Below are 20546 nucleotides of genomic sequence, written 5' to 3'. Positions count from 1 at the left end.
AGCCCTCTTAGTCTCCAGAGACTCCTTTGTTTCTCCAATAGGAGAACAGGGGAGGAGGTTGACCTCACCTCTCCTACGTCTTTTAACATTGGCCCTTGGTGCAGTTATTTCTGGGTTTGTTCTGCTGCGCTTCCTAGAATTTACAGCTACATCTTTGATGCCAGCTTTAGCTAACTTCTTTCTTTGTTTCCTATTTTATGTCTCAGACTATTCTTTCATCCATCCCACCCAGTGTTAGTCTTCTCCTTCAGACAGGGATGTTGCAGCCTTTCCAATTTGTGTGCTACAAGGATATGCCTTCAGTCAATAGATTTCTTCCCCCATTGTCTCGAGTATGTCGTGTTTTTGATCACTAGGGAGTCTGATTACTGTCCCATCTTTGTCATATGCTGCATTACCTCCTCTTAGTACATGTTCTACCTCATAAGAAAGTGTTGGAACAATAAAAACATCTGGCCACTGACTATTGTGGTGTATCTGTGTTATCCGTGCTATCAGTCAGAATGATTGTGTCATCAGTGCTAGTTGAAATCTGGTCCAACTCAACTAATCTGACAACTTTGACAGATGCTCAGGTGTTCTGGTTCAACAAAATTACACAATGCATTATCAAAGTCTGGGTTGTGAAACTGAAGCCGAAAGTCAAAAGTCAGCTTTAGCCTAGTTCTGATCTCATCAGTGAGGGCTTGTACACTACTTGGGCGAGATGGCAAAATAAGTCTTTCAGTGTTATCGGTATCAAGGATGACCCTTAGCTTCAAACTCTGTGTTGCCTCCATCTGAGGTAGTAGTTCCTGTAACATACAGGATTCAAATATTCTAGTTATTTCAACACATATTGAGTTGTCATGTAATGTGACATATGTTTTACCTTTACATTGACTGAAGGGCTGGGGAGATCCGCTGATGTTTCAGTTTGCTTCTTTAGTCAGACACTGGGATGAAATGTTTTGTTGTTAGAATAAGTTAATTTGCAATCTTTTAACCAAAATGTGGCATGTGGTCAGAGAGCTGGGAGAGAGATTTTACACTATGACCCTTCGGTTGATGCTCCACCATTTTGTATGACCTCAAGTGTTCAACTTACCAAGTATCATGGTCTTTCAACATAAAATAAATGCTGTTTCTGATGAGTAGTACATTTCAAATCTCTTTGAACTCTGGCAATGCAGCATAAGCACCAGTACATACAAAGTGCCAATTACAAAGTTTTTGCCATCAATTGATACTTGTTTTTTTCCATATACAGTGTTGCTGTCGGCAATACCTGGGATAAATGATTGTGTATCTGCAGGTAATCATGCAATGTACAAAGACTCAATTTTGGATGTCAGTACAGGTGGTTTGAAAAACTTTGATGACGACAAGTAAAAAGCTATCATGCTTTGATGTCGCTCTGACAAAGCTTTTAACAAGTGTGAGACATGGCAAGTTGAAAGACATCCTTTACGTCCATTAGAACTTCCCAAAATGTGTCTCTTTCTGGGACTTTTGAACCAATGAGAGAGGCAACAGTCTAAGCAGGGCATGATTTTCATGTCCATTGCCACCAATTGTCACACGACTGGCAAAATTTGTGGGTATTGGATGAGGGCAATCAACTTTGTCGGAATGTTGGTATGGAAAGTGCAATATTGCTCTGTTTAAGTATATTAGAGTAAATATCTTATAGAAATTAAACCTTTTAAGCAGTGCGCCAACTCCACTGGCACAACACCTTCAAACAGGTCATGCAGGAGGTCAGGTGGGAAGCCTGTGACAGGGTGGAAGTAGGAGAGATGGTCAGAAAGAACACAACTGTTTTTAACACCATAATTTTCCTCACTGCCATCTATCTGAAACTGATTTACAAGATTATCATGAAAATCTTTTTGTTCTCATCACATTATGTCCTGTTGCAGCATTTTTTGTTTGCATTTCTGTTTGTGGGGCATGACAAAGCCTGCAGAAATGTGTAGACCTGAAGCTGTCATTGAAACCTGCAAGCCCATGGGCAGCAAGTTTATCTGCCACAACAGAATAGATGGTGCTTTTAAGACATTCACCAAGGGTATCAATATAGACATCTACTTCTTCAAGAATTTTTAGATCATTTAAGATTGGTGACAACATTTTCTTATACCCAAACAGACGTACGTCATAAGTATTGTACAAGAGAGAACTGGAAGGTTTGCCATTGTCCAATAAACTGCAAGAACTGTATGTATTTTCTTTGAGGTACCAAGTGGGTTTGTGATCTCAAAATCATACACATAAAGTAATATTGACAGTTTTATTCAGTCTTGTGACAGTAGAACATTTTCTTGGTGTTAGGATCCTTCACAAAATGACATGAAATGTCCAGGTATCTGTGTGGGTGCTTGTTTAACTTCTTAGCACATCTGGGGGTTTTTTTTCAGCAAAGATTGCAAAGATGTAAGAATTGGCACAAACATGTAGGTGTGTTTTGATGATTCAATTAAATATTCCACAGGCTTGACATATGGAAAGTTTGCTTCATAGTATGATTTTTCTCATCTTAGCTGTTGACAATTGTCCTTAAGATGTGACACATTTATGTAAAAATTTCTATCAGAAACTGCCTGACAATTCTCACCGACCAGTTCGTCGGTATACAGACAGCTGTGGACAGTTCTGCTTTTTTAGTACATCAACAACTGATTTTCTAAGCAGAGGTTCTGATAACAAAAACAGATGATCAATATGCTCAATGATATCCCGTGTTGCTCTCTGGGACACATGGAGAATGCTCTGCATTTTAAAGAAAAAGCCAGCCAGATTGTACTGCAACTGCCTCAGTTCTACTGATACCGCAAGTGGATGCCACTTGGTTTTCATGTCATGACTCTAGTGATTCAAGCTGCATTTCATCTTTTTGGTTTGTCCGGGTTGTGGGGGCATCAGCCTCAGCAAGGAAGCCCAGACTGTCCACCAGCTCTTCCAGGGGAATCCCGAGGCGTTCCCAGGCCAGCCGAGAGATATTATCCCTCCAGCGTGTCCTGAGTCGGCCTCGAGGCCTCCTCCCAGTTGGGCATGCCTGGAATGCCTCCCGAAGAAGGTGTCCAGGAGGCATCCTCAGTAGATGCCCGAACCACCTCAACTGACTCCTCTAAACATGGAGGAGCAGTGGCTCTACTCTGAGCACCTCCTGAATGACTGAGTTTCTCACTCTATCTCACCCCACCCCATATTCCTGGAGTACCCCCCGCAGGGTGCCCCTGGGAACACGGTCGTAAGCCTTCTCCAGATCCACAAAACACATGTGGACTGGTTGAGCAAAGTCCCATACCCCCTTCAGCACCCCAGTGAGGGTGAAGAGCTGATCCACAGTTCCATGGCTGGGACAAAAACCACTCTGCTCCTCCTCAACCTGAGGTTCGACTATCGACCTGACCCTCCTCTCAAGTACCCTGTCGTAGACCTTTCCAGGTAGGCTGAGGAGTGTGATCCCCCGATAGTTGGAACACACCCTCTGGTCCCTTCTTAAAGATGGGGACCACCACCCATCCATCTTCCATGAGGAGTCTATTGAACCGTTCTTTGTCTGGTACTTCAACAGTTTTATCCAAATAAGCCGCGGACTGTTATATTTGAAAATTTACAGGGAGGCTTGTCCACTTACTCTAAATGAATTACTATTTTCACACATGCTGTGTATACATTTGGACAAGAAAAGGTTCAGTTAAAAATTCTTAAACTTTATTTTATCATCAAGTTTTGTGCTATGTAGCTTTGAAAAAATAGCTTCCTTAACTATTTTACCAAAATAAGCTACCAACCACTATGTTATAAATTCTTACAGGCGGACTTCAAACAAAGCCAGACGGGAGCTGTGCTAGCAAACCCCATGTGCTAGCTTGTTAACTCTTTGTGCTAACGAGCACAATTTTTCTTCATATCAGCAAAATAGTAAAATAAATTCACCTGCAATTTCTGTATAAGCATTTACAATAGTTAAAGAAAAAAACATTTATTTACCTTGTAATTTTCACGGTGTAGTCGCTAAAATTCTTCTGTGTTGAATCTTGTCTCTAATGCCGGGCAAGTCTGGGCAACACACCTTAGCACCGTGTGCAAAGCTCACCAATGATGTCAGAAATTGGAGGGGTTTTATTTCTTTGGTCTGAATCAGCGATCACAGCTTACACAGTTTAAAGCAACAATACTCAAAATGAAAGATAAACATATGTGTACTTTTTGAAAGTGTGTTAGCAAATCAAAATTTTCACTTTGGATCTACGTAACTCAGTTTAAAGTTTAAAAGTTTCTCTAACAATTAAGCTGAAGTGAGTACAAATAACTAACTTCTTTTAGTAAGAAGCACCATTGGGATTTACAGTGTAGCTCAATTGGCTCCACTAGAGTGTAGTGAGTTAGGGTTGAAATCCTTGTCTGAACTAAACTCTCTTCTTACCTTAACCTCACTCAAAGCACTTTACGGCATTTGACTCATTCATAAACTGATGCTGGAGGCTACCGTGGTTATTATGGGATTCAAGGTTTTGCTTGAGGATACTTTAACATTTTGTCTGGAGAAACAGAGTTTAAAAAATAACCTTCTGATTGCATTACTATCTCCTGAAACATGCTACATCTGGACTTCAGTTGTAAAATTGTCTGCTAGTAATTATTTAAATTTTATCTAGGAGTGAAAGACCAAGAACCGTCAGCACCACTGGGCCTGATGGGGGCGGATAACACTTCCAGGCAGTACCGTTATGTCAGTGGTCAGTACTTCTTTGAGTATCTGGTGGTGGTCAGCCTCAAAAAGACCAAGGATGGCAGCAGCTATGAACCACAGATCACCTACCAGTTCCCCAAGGTCAGTTTGATTAAACTTGAGAACAAAACCTGGTTTGGCTCAGTGGTCTGCAATACACTGCGGGAAACCCTGGTCGTAGTAGTTATTGTTTGCTTTGTATTACTTATGGATATCATTTGTAGAAACAGATTTTCTTTGTGTTTTCAATTACATTAAGCTTTTGGAGCCTTACCTGTCTAAGCTTACATCAGTCTTTTTTTTTTCCATTTTCAGTCATCCAAATCTAAACTACCATCTTTTAAATCTACTAGTGGTTGGCTGGCAACATAGAAATATGAATATGTCGCAAGCCTGGTGGTATTTTAACTGATTGAGTAGATGTTTGTGTATTCAGAATGTTTATTACCTAGTCACAGAGAGAGGCTGTTTGTGTGTCTAATATATTTTGATGATTCAATGATTATTACTTGGTTGCAGAGAGCATTACAATACCCAGTAATGTGACAACATGTACAGTAACGTACAACATGACAATAACATGTGCTGCCTGCCTTTTGTTGTGACACTGTTTTGTGTACAAATTACTTTACTATCAACCTGCCTCAGTCAAAAGAATTTGCAGGAATATGAAATGTTTTTGAAATGACACAGGGTAACTGAGTTACAATTTCTACAAGTTTTTTGAGATCATTGTTGCCAGTGCATTTCAAACTGTGTGTGTGTGGGTGTGTGTGTGTGTGTGTGGTTGGGTGGGTGGTTGTGCCTGCACGTGCATGCTTTTAGAGAGATGGGATGGCCAGATTTCAGAAGGAGGAGGAGGAACGGACACTCAAAGCAATCACTCTCTTTTGTTTCCCAGAGGGCATAAACTGGGCTCCTTTGACAGAATACCACAGGTACAACTGAACCTATGTCAGATTTTTTAACCACTTGATAAACCTTGGTCATTTGTCCATGGCTCACTTCATTCTGTTCAACTCTTGCTGTGGCTTTTTTGTGTCTGTTTGCAGTGAGACATTTTCTTTTGTGTTGACTGAGATAGACGGCAGCAGAAGAAACGGTTACTGCAGGAGGCTACTAGTGAGTATTTTGTTCATACACACATCTATGATATTTTTAAAGTTTCTAATTTGTTAAAATATCTTTTTTTTTGCTCCTTCTCACGGAATGGTGAAATACTAAACTATAATTGTATTGCAGCTCAAAGTGGTTGATAATGAAGAAAAAAAAACATTAACAGCATGTTAAAAAAACAGTAAAATCAGGACCAGAGCCAAAAGTCACAAGCAAATCATTAAAAAGAGTAAAATACATTAAGTTTTTTTTTTTAATGGTGCAAGCGCAAATGCAAAACAAAGTAAAGGCTAATGTAAAGAAATATGTTTTAAGCTTTCTTTTAGAAAACATATTGTGAGCCAGCTTCCTTGATATCTAGGGCTACCGTCTTCCGCAATTTTTGTACATAATTGTCAAACAATAGCCTCTGTACACAATGGAAAGGGAAATGATAGTCTTAAAAGGTTTGATCTAAACAAGTTATCACAAACATTATCACAGTTCCAATAAGATGAAGTTTAGATTGTTTCATAATCACCAAATCTGTAAGCCAGTAAAAATTATGTTTTTTTAAAAATAAAAGAAAACAAACACATTTCATTGCATGATAATCAATCTTAAGAGAGGTTAATAATAAAACAAAAAATACCTAAAATCATTGTTACACTACAAAAGACTGAATTTGTCTTTTATCAAAAATCAAGTTAAAAAAAATGAGAGTACAGATTATGCAAAAAAACATTTATGGAATGGTTTTGACAAGGAATAGAAAAAAAGTGAAACTTTTTTCATGAAGAAAAAATAGAGCTTTTCTTTTTGTTAAATGTTGTTCAGGTATGGACTACTTAGATATGAACTGCTTCTATAATGTACTATAATGTAGAACGTGTAGCTGTAGTCTGAAGCACCTTTTGCTGCCATTGTATATGATGTATTGAGTATGTACACACATATGACTATGAATTAAAATAAACTGAACTGCACTCCTTTTTGAATTGAAGCTTTCACAGGGTTCCCTTTGTTTAAAATTCTGTTGTAAATATGCTTTTCATTCTCTAATCTGCAGCCTGGAGGGAAGGGGGCTCGCCCTCCTGAAGCTTACTGCATCATCAGCAGCCTGGCTTGTTTTGGCCTCTTCTCCAAGGTGATTTGAGCTCATGTTTGCAAAGAAAAAAAAACGTTAATAATTTTTTTTATTGATTTTGCCATTTCAGACATTTTTGACATAATTTCCAACACACAAAGGGACAGACAGTGCATATGCATCCTCCCTATAAATTTGAGTGTAGCAACATCCTGTCCAATAAAACCTAGAAGGAAAGAAAAAACGGTTTTAGCGTGTGATCTCTGTTCCCCACACTTTCCAATTTATCAAGATTCTCGCCAAGGCTGCCCACTGTCTCCTCTATTTTTTTTTTTTATCTCTTGAGCCTTTAGCTAAAAAAAAATACAGCAGTCCACAGATTTCATCCCCATTACAATTAAGTCCACCATTCACATTTATCATTATATGCAGATGATATACTTGACTTTATTTGTGAATTGTCGCAGTCTCTTCCTCATGTCTTCAGGTTGCTCACAGAGTTTAGCAGTATCTCTGGCTTCAAAGTCCATCCATCCATTTTCTTCCACTTATCCTGTTAAGAGTAGCGGGGGGCTGGAGCCTATACCAGCGGCTTTCGGGCGTGAGGCAGGGTTCACCCTGGACAGGTCGCCATCTTTGAAGTCAACTGGCAAGAGTTGTCACTTCTACCTTAGTGACAACAGAGAATCTCATTGTAAATCAATTTAAATATTTCGGAATTGACTTCTTTCCTAATTTGGAAACTACTGTGGAGAAGAATTACATTGTAGATCTAGATAAAATCAGAACCAATTTAGGAAAGTGGATGCTAAAACCTGTAACTTTTGAGGGTAGGATCTCAATTCTAAAAATGATGATACTACCTGTGATTATCTTCACAAGCTCCATGCTTCCTCTGAATCCACCAAAGGGTTACTGGGATAGACGTCATAGTTTGATTGGTGAGTTTATCTACCCTTAGAATTCATTTCTATATCAAAATGCAATGAATTTGCAAAATTCTTTCGTGATAAAGTTCAAGATATTAAAAAAGCTATCATTTCTAACACACAAATGATAGCCCAGCATCCACCTGAACACCTAGAGCTGGCACATTTCACTCCTGTCAGTGACAAAACAGTCGAAGAGATTATTTCAGGTCTGAGTTCATCTACGTGCTGCATTGATGAGTTACCCACTAGATTTCTAAAGACTGTGCTGAGCAGCCTGTTACCAAAAGTTACCCATTTAGTTAACATTTCACTAGAGACTGGAACATTTCCAAGGGCCCTGAAAACTGCGGTCATTAAGCCTCTTTTAAAGAAGAGCACTCTTGATGCCATGGTTCTGAACAACTACCGGCCCATATCAAACCTGCCATTCCTAGGAAAAGTCCTCGAAAAAGTTGTTTATCAACAACTCACTGACTTTCTCCTGTCCAACAATGCTTTTGATACTTTCCAGTCTGGCTTTAGGCCCCACCACAGCACTGAGACAGGTCTGATCAAGGTGATAAATGACATCCGCCTTAACACAGACAAAGGCAAAGTCTCAGTCTTAGTCCTGCTTGACTTGAGTGCTGCCTTTGACACAGTTGACCATGAGATCCTTTTACAGAGGCTAGAGAATTGGCTAGGAATCTCTGGTTCTGCTCTAAACTGGTTCAAGTCCTATCTTGAGGAGAGAACATACTTTGTTGAAATTGGAAATTGCACCTCAGACAAAATGGCCATGACCTGTGGTGTCCCCCAAGGTTCAATCTTGGGGCCCCTCTTGTTCAACCTATACATGCTTCCACTAGGCCAACTAATAAGCAGCCATAATGTGTCCTACCATAACTATGCAGACGACACTCAGATCTATGTGTCTCTGACAGCAGGTGAACATGGACCTGTGGATTCACTCTTCCACTGCATCCAACATATAAGCATGTGGATGCAAAACAACTTTCTCCAGCTAAACTCAGAAAAAACGGAATTAATCGTTTTTGGGCCACAGAAGCAAAGAGAAAGTGTGATCAGTCACCTTGAATCCCTTTCTCTAAAACCAAAACAACAGGTTAGAAATCTGGGGGTAATATTGGACTCAGATCTTAACTTTAACAGCCACATAAAGTCAGTAATATCAGCAGCCTTTTACCATCTAAAAAACATTGCCAAAATCAAAGGTATAGTGTCTAAACCAGACTTGGAGAGACTAATCCATGCATTTGTCTCCAGTAGGTTAGACTACTGTAACGGCCTGCTCACTGGTATCTCTAAACAAGCTGTTAAACAGCTACAATACATTCAGAACGCTACAGCTCGAGTCCTGACTAGAACCAGAAAATACGACCATATTAGTCCAGTGCTCAGATCTCTGCACTGGCTTCCTGTTGCTCAGAGAATAGACTTTTAGACAGCTCTGCTTGTATACAAGTCTCTTCATGGTCAAGCACCAAAGTACATCTCTGACATGTTAGACCCATATGAGCCCTCCAGGTCTCTGAGAACCTCAGGTAGAGGTCTCCTACAGGGGCCCAGAGTCAGGACTAAACATGGTGAAGCTACTTTCCAGTTTTCTGCAGCTAAAATCTGGAACAGTCTTCCAGAAAATGTGAGACAGGCATCAACTGTGACAATGTTTAAGAACAGGCTGAAAACTACTCTGTTCAGTCGTGCATACGACAGCTGAAAGTATTTTATCTGCACTCTTGTCCTTTTCTTCTCCTTTTCTTTAAATTAATGATTCTATTTATGTTTTATGATTTTATCTGCCTTTTTGTGATTTTCAGATTTTTCTGCAACTGTAAAGCACTTTGAGTTGCCATGTGTATGAATTGTGCTCTACAAATAAACTTGCCTTGCCTTGCCTTTATATGGAACCACAAGAAACTTGAGGATCAAAACCCTGCAAAGAGAGAAATCAGCTGGGGGCTGGGGCCTGCTTTGCAGATCACTCAACAGGGAGGGAGGGGTTGTCTCTTTTTGTTTTGGTTGTTGTTAATTTGTTGACATGTCGCTGCCATTTGGATGTTATGCATAAGAGGTTATGTATATCGAATGTGGAGCAATGAATGTGGGTATGAGAGCATGTGTTGTTTTGGCTTATTCAATAATGCCTGTAGACATATAGTTGAATGAATGTTGGGGTGTGTGGGTGGGGAGGTGGGACTCTAAGGCATAAGCAGGTGCATAAAATTGGTAATGGTAAAAACCTGTTTTTCATTTTCGGATATTATGTACCCGGTGCTTTTTATCTCTCCCTTTTTTCCTCTATCTCCTTTTTTTCTCTTTCCTTCAAAAATAGATATTTTGTATTTTCCTTCACCTTATTCTTGGTGGTTCAACATACCAGTGTGCAAACCCTTTATATTTCCAGGATATTCATTATCAATTTTTTTAATCAGTTGGGTTTTTTAAAATCCATACATATATCTATTTTCTACCACTTATCCTGTGAAGAGTTGTGGGGGGCTGGAGCCTATCCCAGCAGCCTTTGGCCGTGAGGGGGGGTTACACCCTGAACGGGTCGCCAGTCCATCACAGGGCCAACACATAGAGACAGACAACCATTCACACTCACAGCCACGACTATGGTCAATTTAGAGTATCAATCAGCCTAGTCCCCTCTTGATGTCTTTGGACTGTGGGAGGAAGCTGGAGTACCAGAGAGAACCCACACAGGAACAGGGAGAACATGCAGACTCCACATAGAACGATCCTGTGCTCAAACCCAGAACCTTTGTGCTGTGAGGCGACAGTGCTAACCACTGTGCCGCCTCAAAGCATGTTGGACTTGGATGTTGGTAATCAGCAATTAGGGGCTCAGTATCTTGCTCAAGGACACTTTAACAAGGTCATCAGGTGAAGTGAGGATTGAACCTGCAACTCTGCGGTTGCTAGACGGTCACACTACCTCTGAGCCATGCTGCCCCTCTTTTTAAAATCCATCCATCTATCCATTTTCTTCCGCTTATCCTTGTTAAGGGTCACTGGGGGGCTGGAGCCTTTCCCATTAGCCTCCAGGCATGAGGCGGGGTTCACCCTGGACAGGTTGCCAGTCCATCGCAGGACCAACATATAGATAGACAACCATTCACAGTCACAGCCACGCCTACAGTCAATTTAGAGGATTCAATTCACATAGTCTCCACTTGCATGTGTTTGGACTGTGAGAGGAAGCTGGAGTACCCAAAGAGAACCCACACAGGGACAGGGAGAACATGCAAACTCCACACAGAAAGATCCTGTGCCCGAGCCGGGACTCAAATCTGGAATCTTCTTGCTGTGAGGTGACAGTGCTAACCACTGCACCACCGTGCCAACCCTTTTGAAAATCCATTGTTTCGAATTTAATTAAATTGGGAAGAGAAATAAGGGGGAAATAAAATCAATGCTTGTAAAAAAAATAAAAAAATAAACAAACTTTTTTTCTAGTCAGGAACAAAGATTCAAGATGAGTGGACAAATTTTTGTTTTATGAGTTCTGATGTAGTTGTTCAAAGACAAAGTTATTACATATTCATCCTAAGTGTTCCAGAGGTAGTGCAAGGCAGCAATGTGAGTTGTAATTTGTTGTCATGAAACTGTAGTAAATTTGGAAATACATGCACAGAGAAGATGTTTTTGTAAAACCACTGGAAGAGTAAACAATGGTAGGATTTTAAAGACCTGTTTCATGGTGGCTATCTGATGCACCATATACAGGCCCTGAAACTAGGGGGCACTCTGAGAGCACATACTACCACTGAGGCAAGCAGCCAAAAAAACAGTTTGACAGATCTATCGCAATTAGATGCATTCGTGCTAAATTTTGTTTGCAAGTTTGGTAAAGTTTGGCCTCATAGTTATTCCAGATGGACAGGCAGACAACCACAACTGAAAACTTAACCCTCTTACCGGAGGTAATTTAGAAGTGAATTCAGAGAACGCAGGCTTCCACTCAGCGCAATAGTTCATTTAAATAAACTTTTATCTGGATGCACACAATCCTAAACCTTTATGAATATGGATAATATTAATATGCCTGAATAGTTCTTAAAAGTTCTGGCTTCATTTTCCTGGCAAATAAATGAAAATATCAAATAATCTTGCAAATTCTACTAAGATCATTCATTCTCAAACTGAATGGCCCAGCCTCTGTCCTTAAAGCCAGTGGACAGAGTACTAACCAGTGGGCATTAATGAATAAGACTGTGGACAATGTTGAAGAAGTTGGGTATCATTTGCATTTATTCGTGGTCTATCTTATGAATGTGCTCTGATGTTTGTGTGTTTGTGTTGTGTCCGTGTGTACGTACCTGTGTACTTGCAGATATTTGACGAGGTTGAGAAGCGACGTCAGATCTCCATGGCGATGATCTACCCATTCATGCAGAAGCTGCGGGAGGCTCCATTCCCAGCTCCGGGAAACACAGTGGAAATTAAAAGCTTCATTCCTGAGTCGGGCACTGAGGTCAGAGCAAAACCCATCACTCAGCTTTTACAGTCCACTTCAGATTTGATAATATTGATATTAAAAGCATATTGACTTGTTTTTCAATTTCACAGTGACCAAGCACCATAAAGATAACTTAATAATCTCTTTTTTTATATTAGCAGCATGAAACTCAATGACCTTAGATTATACAGTAAATGTTGGGCCAACAATATGTCAGCAGCAGTTTATTTAAGAAAACATCTCTTTGATAAAGATCCACAAAAAAAAATGCACCAAAAAAAGTCATCAATTTTCTTTTAACGTAAATGAGAATAATGATATAAAAAATTCACTATTCATTTTGCAGATCATATCGCACTTGCAATATTGTTGGAAATTATTGCAGGTATATATTTTTGTGTCACGTTTCTTGCATTTGGGCTTGAATGTGTCGTCTGCTTTGTGTGATAACTTGCAGGAGAACTACTTTGCATTTTATTGAGGAAGAGAAAGAGAGGAGGGTGCAAAAATACATAGGTTGTATGGGTGGTATCAATGTGTGAAAAATGGGTATTGGTACTGTTTTGAGAACTGGTATGTATCAAAAAATTGATTCATATGACAAAGCTTCGAGCAAGACATAAGTACTCTTACCATGAGCAGGAGTGTGATGTAACCCAGTAACTTCATATCCTCCAAGTGGGTGTGTTCAGAGGGTTTAAGTCTCAACCTGTCCCGCATTGCCTATCATAACCCTCAGAGCAGAAACCTTAAACTTTTCCCATAAGACAGTGTACAATGTTTCAACAGCTCAGACTCGTCTCATGTATTCACCGATGCTGGCTTGTGTTTTTTTTAGTGAGGCCAGCCTTCCAAGTGAAAGAACAAAGACATTGTTCTTCAACCATGTCAAGCATGAATGTGATATGAAAAAAATCCTCCCTTTCTTTTGAGATACAGAAGGCTTTAGGGCGCTTAGAATTGGTCTAGTAACAAATGAAAATAAGGCACATGTCAGGCTATTACCACTGTTGACATGTTTTTGACAGTGGTGACTCTCTACTAGATCATCAGGCTCACCCGGCCCTTGGACTCCTGGCTGGAACACGTCAACTTTGCTGAGCTCTTCAGCTGTCTTGAAGATGAGGAGGTGTTACTGGTGTTTGCTGCTGCTGTGCTGGAGAGACGGATCATTTTCATTGCTGATGAGCTGGGGTACTCTGTGACACACACACATCGCATCCAGATCAATGTCATAGAGAACTAAAGGTCATATTTCAAGCTTGTTAATGCCAACCTCACCATAGAATAGCACATTTGCAGAACACTATGTGTTTCTTCCATGACCGGGATAAAGGTTTACACTGGTCATGTCATGTCTTCCTACAGCTGTTAGTTCATGAATTAGTCAACTACTCATTTTAGTAATTACTACCTTACATTTTCGTTAAGCTCTTTTTTTAACCAAATTAATTTTGGCAGACCATTATGTCATGGTAAGACGTGATAGTAGGTCACAAGTCAAAAAGATTGTGAATCACTTAGTTAACAGAAGATAAATATGCAACTTTTTGGGGGGGGGGGGCATTTTATGCCTTTTTTTAAAGAGACTGTAAAGAGAATTGGAAAACACAGGGAGAGAGAGTAGAGGAATAATTTGCTGGGAGGGACTCACTACTGTACAGACAGAATGGTGATTGAAACTTGCATTTTGTCACCTTCTTAAAATAATTGCTGAAGTCATTTTTTCTTAAATCAACTCCTTATGATGTTTTGTCTGCATTTTTTGTATTTTCTGAAAATCTTAAAAAAAAAGACTTAATTGATTCTTTTAAGAAGGTGACAATGTGCCAATTTTAGTGACAAAGTCATTATGTATTAGAACTACCTGGAACAAAGAATGTGTGCACATTAGCATGTTCAGACCCATGGATATAAACATTTTCAACACACATTTGATTTATTTTGATATCAAACGAGTGAAATTTAAATGATCAGGCCTAACCGATTCCAATGTTAGAGCAGAAAAAAATCACAAATTATCAATATGTGCAACTGCTATGGTGAATTTTTTTGCTGGCCTGAAAAGACGCTCTCTATGTTCACAGTGCACCAATTTTGTAGCAATTTGTCTATGTAAAGGTAGATGGCTAACTTCTTTAAAAAAATTCTGATTTTATTAAAAAATATTTAACATTGCCAGTAGCCATAGCCAGTTAGATAAAAAAAACAAAGGGATTACAAAGTGTCGGTAGTTTTATTGTAGTGTTCATAGTGTTGGTTTTAAAAATATTGTCACTTGCATCCTCTTCACCACCGGCAAGATTGTTACAGCTCTCACAATCTGGATTGTCCACATGCTCTTCATCAGTCCTGATCACAATGCAGCCAAGACTATGAATAAAATGTCACCTTCCATACTTCCTCTTTTAAATAATGTCAAGACACCTCTGATTAATGAGATAATTTTGTTCAGTGTGAAGCAATAAGTCTAACAGCTGTAAAGATAAATACTGTGATGACACACGACGTAACAAGCAAAACCCAGTGGCTTTTGTACCTTTGTCCATTAGAAAGAAGTTCACCTCAGAGAAATGATTGTTTGTAAATGTGATTGGCTGGTCTGGCTACTCAGGTGCATCCCAAATAAAACTGCAGTTGCAGGCTCTTTACACTTTATGTGATTGAATAGACTTTTGCTGTAACGTCTTTGATCCAATGGGAAGTTAGATTTTTTTTGTGCAGGGTGATTACATACAGGTATGTCTGCGTGTCAATCCAATTTGCATCTTGCAAATCGGAAGCACCTACTATCTTCGAACTAAAATATTTTTGAGTTTTGTTTTGTGTCGTGGGACACAGGCGCAAGCCATCAGTATGGTTATTTTGGCCACCATAAAGCAGCATATGTACACAGTATGAAGCCCTTGCTAATTACCAAGCTGATAACTTGTGTTTATTCAATTTTCCTCATACAGTAACGAGCACAAACACAAATCACCCACACGTAAACTTGTTAGTAATATGAGACAAAACTGAGCATGATATTTAGTCTCAATATAAAATTTTGTGGCAAAAACCTTATTGATAATATTATGAAAACTGAAATATATATATTATGATGAGCTAACACCCGGACAGTTTGATTATAATTGGTCTGATATAATCTCTTATGTCTGCAGCACCTTATCCCAAGTTATTCACGCAGTAGCAGCCCTCCTTTATCCCTTCACCTGGCAGCACACCTTTATCTCCATTGTTCCAAAGATCCTGATTGACGTAGTGATGGCACCCACCCCCTACCTTTTGGGCGTCCAGAAATGCCTGTTGGACCTGGTAACTGACCAGAATGATGTGAGTTATTGAAGGGGACATAACAGAACACCTTTAAAAGGAAGCAAAGTTTTATTCAGTCTACACAAAGTACTGGTTGCTGCATTTCAGTGGGATGAGTCTTAGATGCTGGAGTGACCTTCTCTGCTGTCTTTAATATAGCTGCTGTTAGTGGACTTATCTGAGGATAAAAAGGACACCTTCATCATTTCAGTAAGACACTACTCACTCTATTGCATCAACTTAAAAAGTACTAAGAATGGAAATATATATCTTTAAATTAACACATTTTTAAAAATTCACAGCCATTTTTTTTTCAAAGTTAATACATTTCATTTTTCATTTTTTTGAAATGATGCTTTTCTAGATTGGTGATGAGAGCTCTATTCTGCCCCCAAAGCTCCAAACTGAAATATTGCAAGCACTCAGTCACAGAAAAAAAGCATCAAGTAAGTCATCCAGGCTCCCACAGGCATGCACCCTGGTAAATGTAGTCATCACAGTATGTTTGTGTTTTGTTGCAGCTGCAGAGGAGCTGAACCGAGTGGTGTCGGAAGCCTTTCTGCTGTTCTTTGTGAAAACAGTCGGTCATTACATGTCATATGTGAAACTCAGTCCTGCTGGAGACCAAAGTATATTTGAAAAGAGAAGTTTCTACAAAGCCATTGAGTCTAAGACAACTCGGCATTTTGTCAAGAAGTTCATCCAGACACAGATGTTTGACCTGTTTATCCAGGAGGTGGAACAGCAGCAGCCTGGACCCCAGCAAGGTGAGGAGTATTAGAGGTCACATTTGTGTTTAGCTTGTCCTTCCACTGTGGCAGCACATACACGCTCAGAGGCATGGGGGGGATGTCTCACAGTGGGGTGAGAAAAATCATCGACAAGAGTATCTGCACAGACTTTTGAATGTCTTGGGGCAGATTTTAATTTGAAAGCAGCAAGGTATCACAAAAAAAAGACTTATCTAAGTAAAGAACACCTCTAAAGTGAGGATAATTCTCTCTGAGGGACTAATGCATGCTTTTATTCGTAGCAGGTTAGATTACTTTGATGCTCTTCTCTCTAGTCTACCAAAGAATCCAGTCAGTCAGCTGCCATTCATGCAAAGACCGGAAGGGGAGCTCACATTACTCCCATTTTAATTCTTTACTCTGGTTTTCTGTTAGTTTTTTGTGTAGATTTATAAACCCATGTACTAGCTTGCACCTGACAGTATTTCAGAGATGCTTTGGTTTACAAACCATGAAGGCCCCTCAGATCATGTGGTTCTTTTCTTTAGGCTGTTCTACAAAGAAGTAACAAAACATTTCATCAAGCTCCTTTTTTGTATTTATGCTCCAAGATGCTGGAACAGGCTTCCTGAGGAGCTGAGAAGAGCGATTGTACACAGAATCTCCCTAATAGATTATTCAGGCAATTTTATGTACTATTTTGCAGTGTCAACAAAAGTTGTAAAAAAGAATGTGTCTGCCCTGAAAATATAATCATGCTTCACTTCTCCACCACATTTATTCACAATTAGCCTGGTAGTTTTTACAGATGTTGCCAGACATTCCTTTATCATGTAACCTTAAAAAGCAGCCCTCAATTATTTACGAATAAATCCAACCTAAAGGTTTAGCAGCAACCTTTGACACATTTACTGATTCAAACTTTTCTTTTACAGGAATTTTTCACCAAAAGATCATTGAATATCAGGAGAAGAAGAAAAGGGACAAGACAAAGAAAGACTAGCTCTTAACATGGGACTCTGGGTGTATATAAATATAGGAAAAGATGAGAATGATGCACTGTGTGTTTCCATTTGTGAATATTCTCAGTCATCCAGGTCATCGTAATTCTCAAAAATGATCAAACTAGGCAACTGGACTCACCTCTTGTAAGTGAAGATGTTTAGCCTCTCATCCAAGAAGCTCCTTCAGTTCTAAATTTCTGATGGAAAGTATCAGGTATGTAATCACCCAAGGGGGCAGTGGCAAAAAATAAGTGGTCATAAGGCCAAAACAATAGGCTCACATGACCACCTAATGTCCCTATTGTTCTGGCCTTACGACCTCTCGTAAACACCACTGGGTGATTATATACCTGATACTTCCCATCAGAAGTTTAGAACTGAAGAAGCTTCTTGGATGAGAGGGGAAACATCTTCACTTACAAGAGGTGAGTCCAGTTGCCTAGTTTGATCATTTTTGAGGACTGTGTGTTTCCTCATTGTCAGATCTTTGTTGTAATAATATACCAAAGTGTGACTTACTGTAATGCTGTGTTGTCTACTCTATGAAACACTGACACATGGAGATTGAGTTGGTTATGTTGGTTCTCAGTCGGTGGTCACAGACTCTCGCTGATGAGCAGAAAAATAATTCCAAATGAAGACCTTTTTTTTTTTTTTTTTTTTTTTTTAACTCCATGCACCTACAGTCTGCTTGGTGGGCTACCAGTCCCAAATGACTGGTAGCCTTTTGGGATTTTTGGCAGCAATCTAACACTATTCTTTCTTTCATTCTTTTTTTTATTGTGACTGTCTTCCTTGAAAGTAACCTGAAACCTTCTATCTCATTACCAAAATTCAATAGTGTAGCTACTTTGACTTACATCATCTGACCTTCTGCAGTCAGATGTTCCCATTTTCAGACCAGACAGTAGAACTGGAGTGGAGTGAGATGCAGGCTAAAGCAGCCACTCAGTGAATGGCAGTTTTTGGCACCTCTTGATTTGCTGTCACTTTTCAGCCCTCAAGTTTGCCACTTAGTTATAGCCAGATCCATTTTTTAATATCACTTTGTCGCTTAAGTGGATTTGCCACCTTCAATATTGGAAAAATAAGGGACACTTGCCTGGAGACACAAATCAAACAAGGTCCTCGAAATATTGATGTTGAATTTTCATGCACCAGTTTCAAAGTCTTATTTGGTCACAACATGAATGTCAGGAGTCAGTAAGCGTAAAGCAGAGTAGCATGAATTGTATTAATAACTTGCATTCAATAAATCATAGACAAGTGCAAAGTGTTTGGTTTGTTACATTAACTGTTTCAGTGTAGTTGAGAAAAGAAATAGCCACAATAATTTATATGTGAAAAGTAAGTTCTCTTTGCCTCGGTGTTGACAGCAGCAACCATCACTTTGAATGCATAAAATGCATGTTTGGCCTTATTTGTGTGATCTCAGCAGTGCCCTGAGAGAACCCCTTACACTTTGACACAAACTGGCTTGGTCTCAAGGGCAATCTTATTACATTTTTGCTGTTCATGATGGAACAAAATGTTTTTGGCCAAAAGGGTTTTCCCCGCCAACAATGCTAACTATACGATAACTTAGCAATAATGTGTTTTTACAGTGATGTGGTGTCACCAGGAGCTCAGGAAAATGGACATTTATTATTGGTTGAGGCACCTTAGCCAGAGAGAGTGGGCAGTCACTCAATGAAATGATTAATGATGACATTTTAAATTCGAAAGGTCAGTGTTGCATCATAACGTCATGCAAAATCTTCTCTTGCTGTTATTCAGTGCCATATCAGGAGCGTCAATGAGTTTCCTTGTCCAAAAAGCATCGCTACCAGGCACTAGATAATAAACACACTGACAGCAATAAGTGTGCTTAAAATTGACTCAAGAGACCAGATACATGTGAGTGTGTGTATAAGATCAGGAAGTCCTAAATGTCCCCAAGGGACAATTTGCTTTGCCGCAGTTGTCAATACTACCAACAGCACAAGTAATATATTTAATACACTGGTAGTGGATGTCATCATTTGCAGCGACTTAAGTACAACCCCTACTCCTGCTGAGACAAAAGACTGAACATATCAATTTTATTTGGCCCTTTGAGAAAACATATTCTTTGTACCTGATGGGAGGAGTCCAAACTCAGCATGATAATGAGGATTTGCCAGGACCCTTGCACTCTGTATAGCTCTGACTTGGAAAACCTGGTCCTCCAAATCAGTATACATGGCCTTCTTGTGAAGCTTAATTCCCAGTCCCATACTAAGGTTGCCAAATCAGCTGCTCGTGGAAAACATTAACATATCATCAATCGGAAAAGAAAAGATTTCCAGTAGTGACCTGTTAACGTTAACACCAATTACCCTTTAGAAGAACAACCTCTGATTTGCCCTTTTACAAATGGAGAGAGAGAGAGAGAGAGTGTGTGTGTGTGTGTGTGTGTGTGAACGCACGGCAGTGAGAGAGAGCAAAAACCCATGCCTGTGTGTATAGGATCAGGAAGTCCGAAATGTCCCCAAGGGACAATTTGCTTTGCCGCAGTTTTCAATACTACCAACAGCACAAGTAATATATTAAATACACTGGTAGTGCCTGTATGTTATCAGAGACCAACAACGCATCAATATTGGTGGAGTATGGATTTGAACAGTAAATATATGAAACTGATAAAACTGAATATATGAGACCGCACAATCAAAAACCATTAATGTCTGAACATATAGCTGAGCACTATTAGAGAAATAAAGACAGATTGTCGAATCATTTGCAATTGTTCAACATTAATAGTTTGTTTATTAATTATTAAATTATTTTGGAGCATTCAGAAGTTTCAGAAACAGTTGTGATGATTTTCAAGTCTGGATGATACTACTACCACTACGGCAATTGCAGTTAAAAACTAAAATACGACATTATGGCATCTTTTAAAATCAAATATTTGGCTTGTGAAAAGTAAAAGGCGTCAAACAAAGAAGCTTATTAGATGACTTGAGAAATAGAAAACTACACACCATAGCAAACCCACTGTTAAATATTATGGGGTGATTCATTATGTTCATTTCATTCAACGTGGCCACATTCAAAGACACTGCTGTGAGCACTACAATTAGTCGTCCATTCGCCTTCATTTTACTGGACAGTGGCATAGATCCTAGGCACAAATATCTACAAACTTGGGATATCACGTTTGTGTGTGATTG

General features: G+C 39.4%; 1 protein-coding gene across 4 annotated transcripts in view; it reads left to right on the top strand.

Annotated features, from left to right (window-relative positions):
• LOC147255854 (DENN domain-containing protein 2D-like) overlaps positions 1-20496 on the top strand; it is a 47336-nt gene extending 26840 nt beyond the window's left edge. For 3 of the 4 annotated variants that reach the window (XM_086213877.1, XM_086213876.1, XM_086213879.1), the window contains 10 exons: positions 4647-4822; positions 5546-5658; positions 5773-5842; positions 6885-6962; positions 12177-12317; positions 13348-13496; positions 15464-15635; positions 15777-15827; positions 15982-16384; positions 17284-20496. In XM_086213877.1, the coding sequence (XP_086070003.1) occupies positions 4647-4822; positions 5546-5658; positions 5773-5842; positions 6885-6962; positions 12177-12317; positions 13348-13496; positions 15464-15635; positions 15777-15827; positions 15982-16384; positions 17284-17351 (1421 nt within the window). In that variant the 3' untranslated portion in view covers positions 17352-20496. The remainder of the gene's footprint in view (positions 1-4646; positions 4823-5545; positions 5659-5772; positions 5843-6884; positions 6963-12176; positions 12318-13347; positions 13497-15463; positions 15636-15776; positions 15828-15981; positions 16385-17283) is intronic. The other variant, XM_086213878.1, reaches the window with a different exon arrangement.
• The last annotated feature ends 50 nt before the right edge of the window (positions 20497-20546 follow it).

Source organism: Aulostomus chinensis, chromosome 9 (genome assembly GCF_037954235.1).
Source record: "Aulostomus chinensis isolate RoL2024-O1b breed Wild chromosome 9, RoL_Achi_v1.0, whole genome shotgun sequence".
Classification (NCBI taxonomy): Eukaryota; Metazoa; Chordata; class Actinopteri; order Syngnathiformes; family Aulostomidae; genus Aulostomus; species Aulostomus chinensis.
Note: the sequence above shows the minus strand (reverse complement) of the source record. Positions and strands in the feature narration are given on the sequence as shown.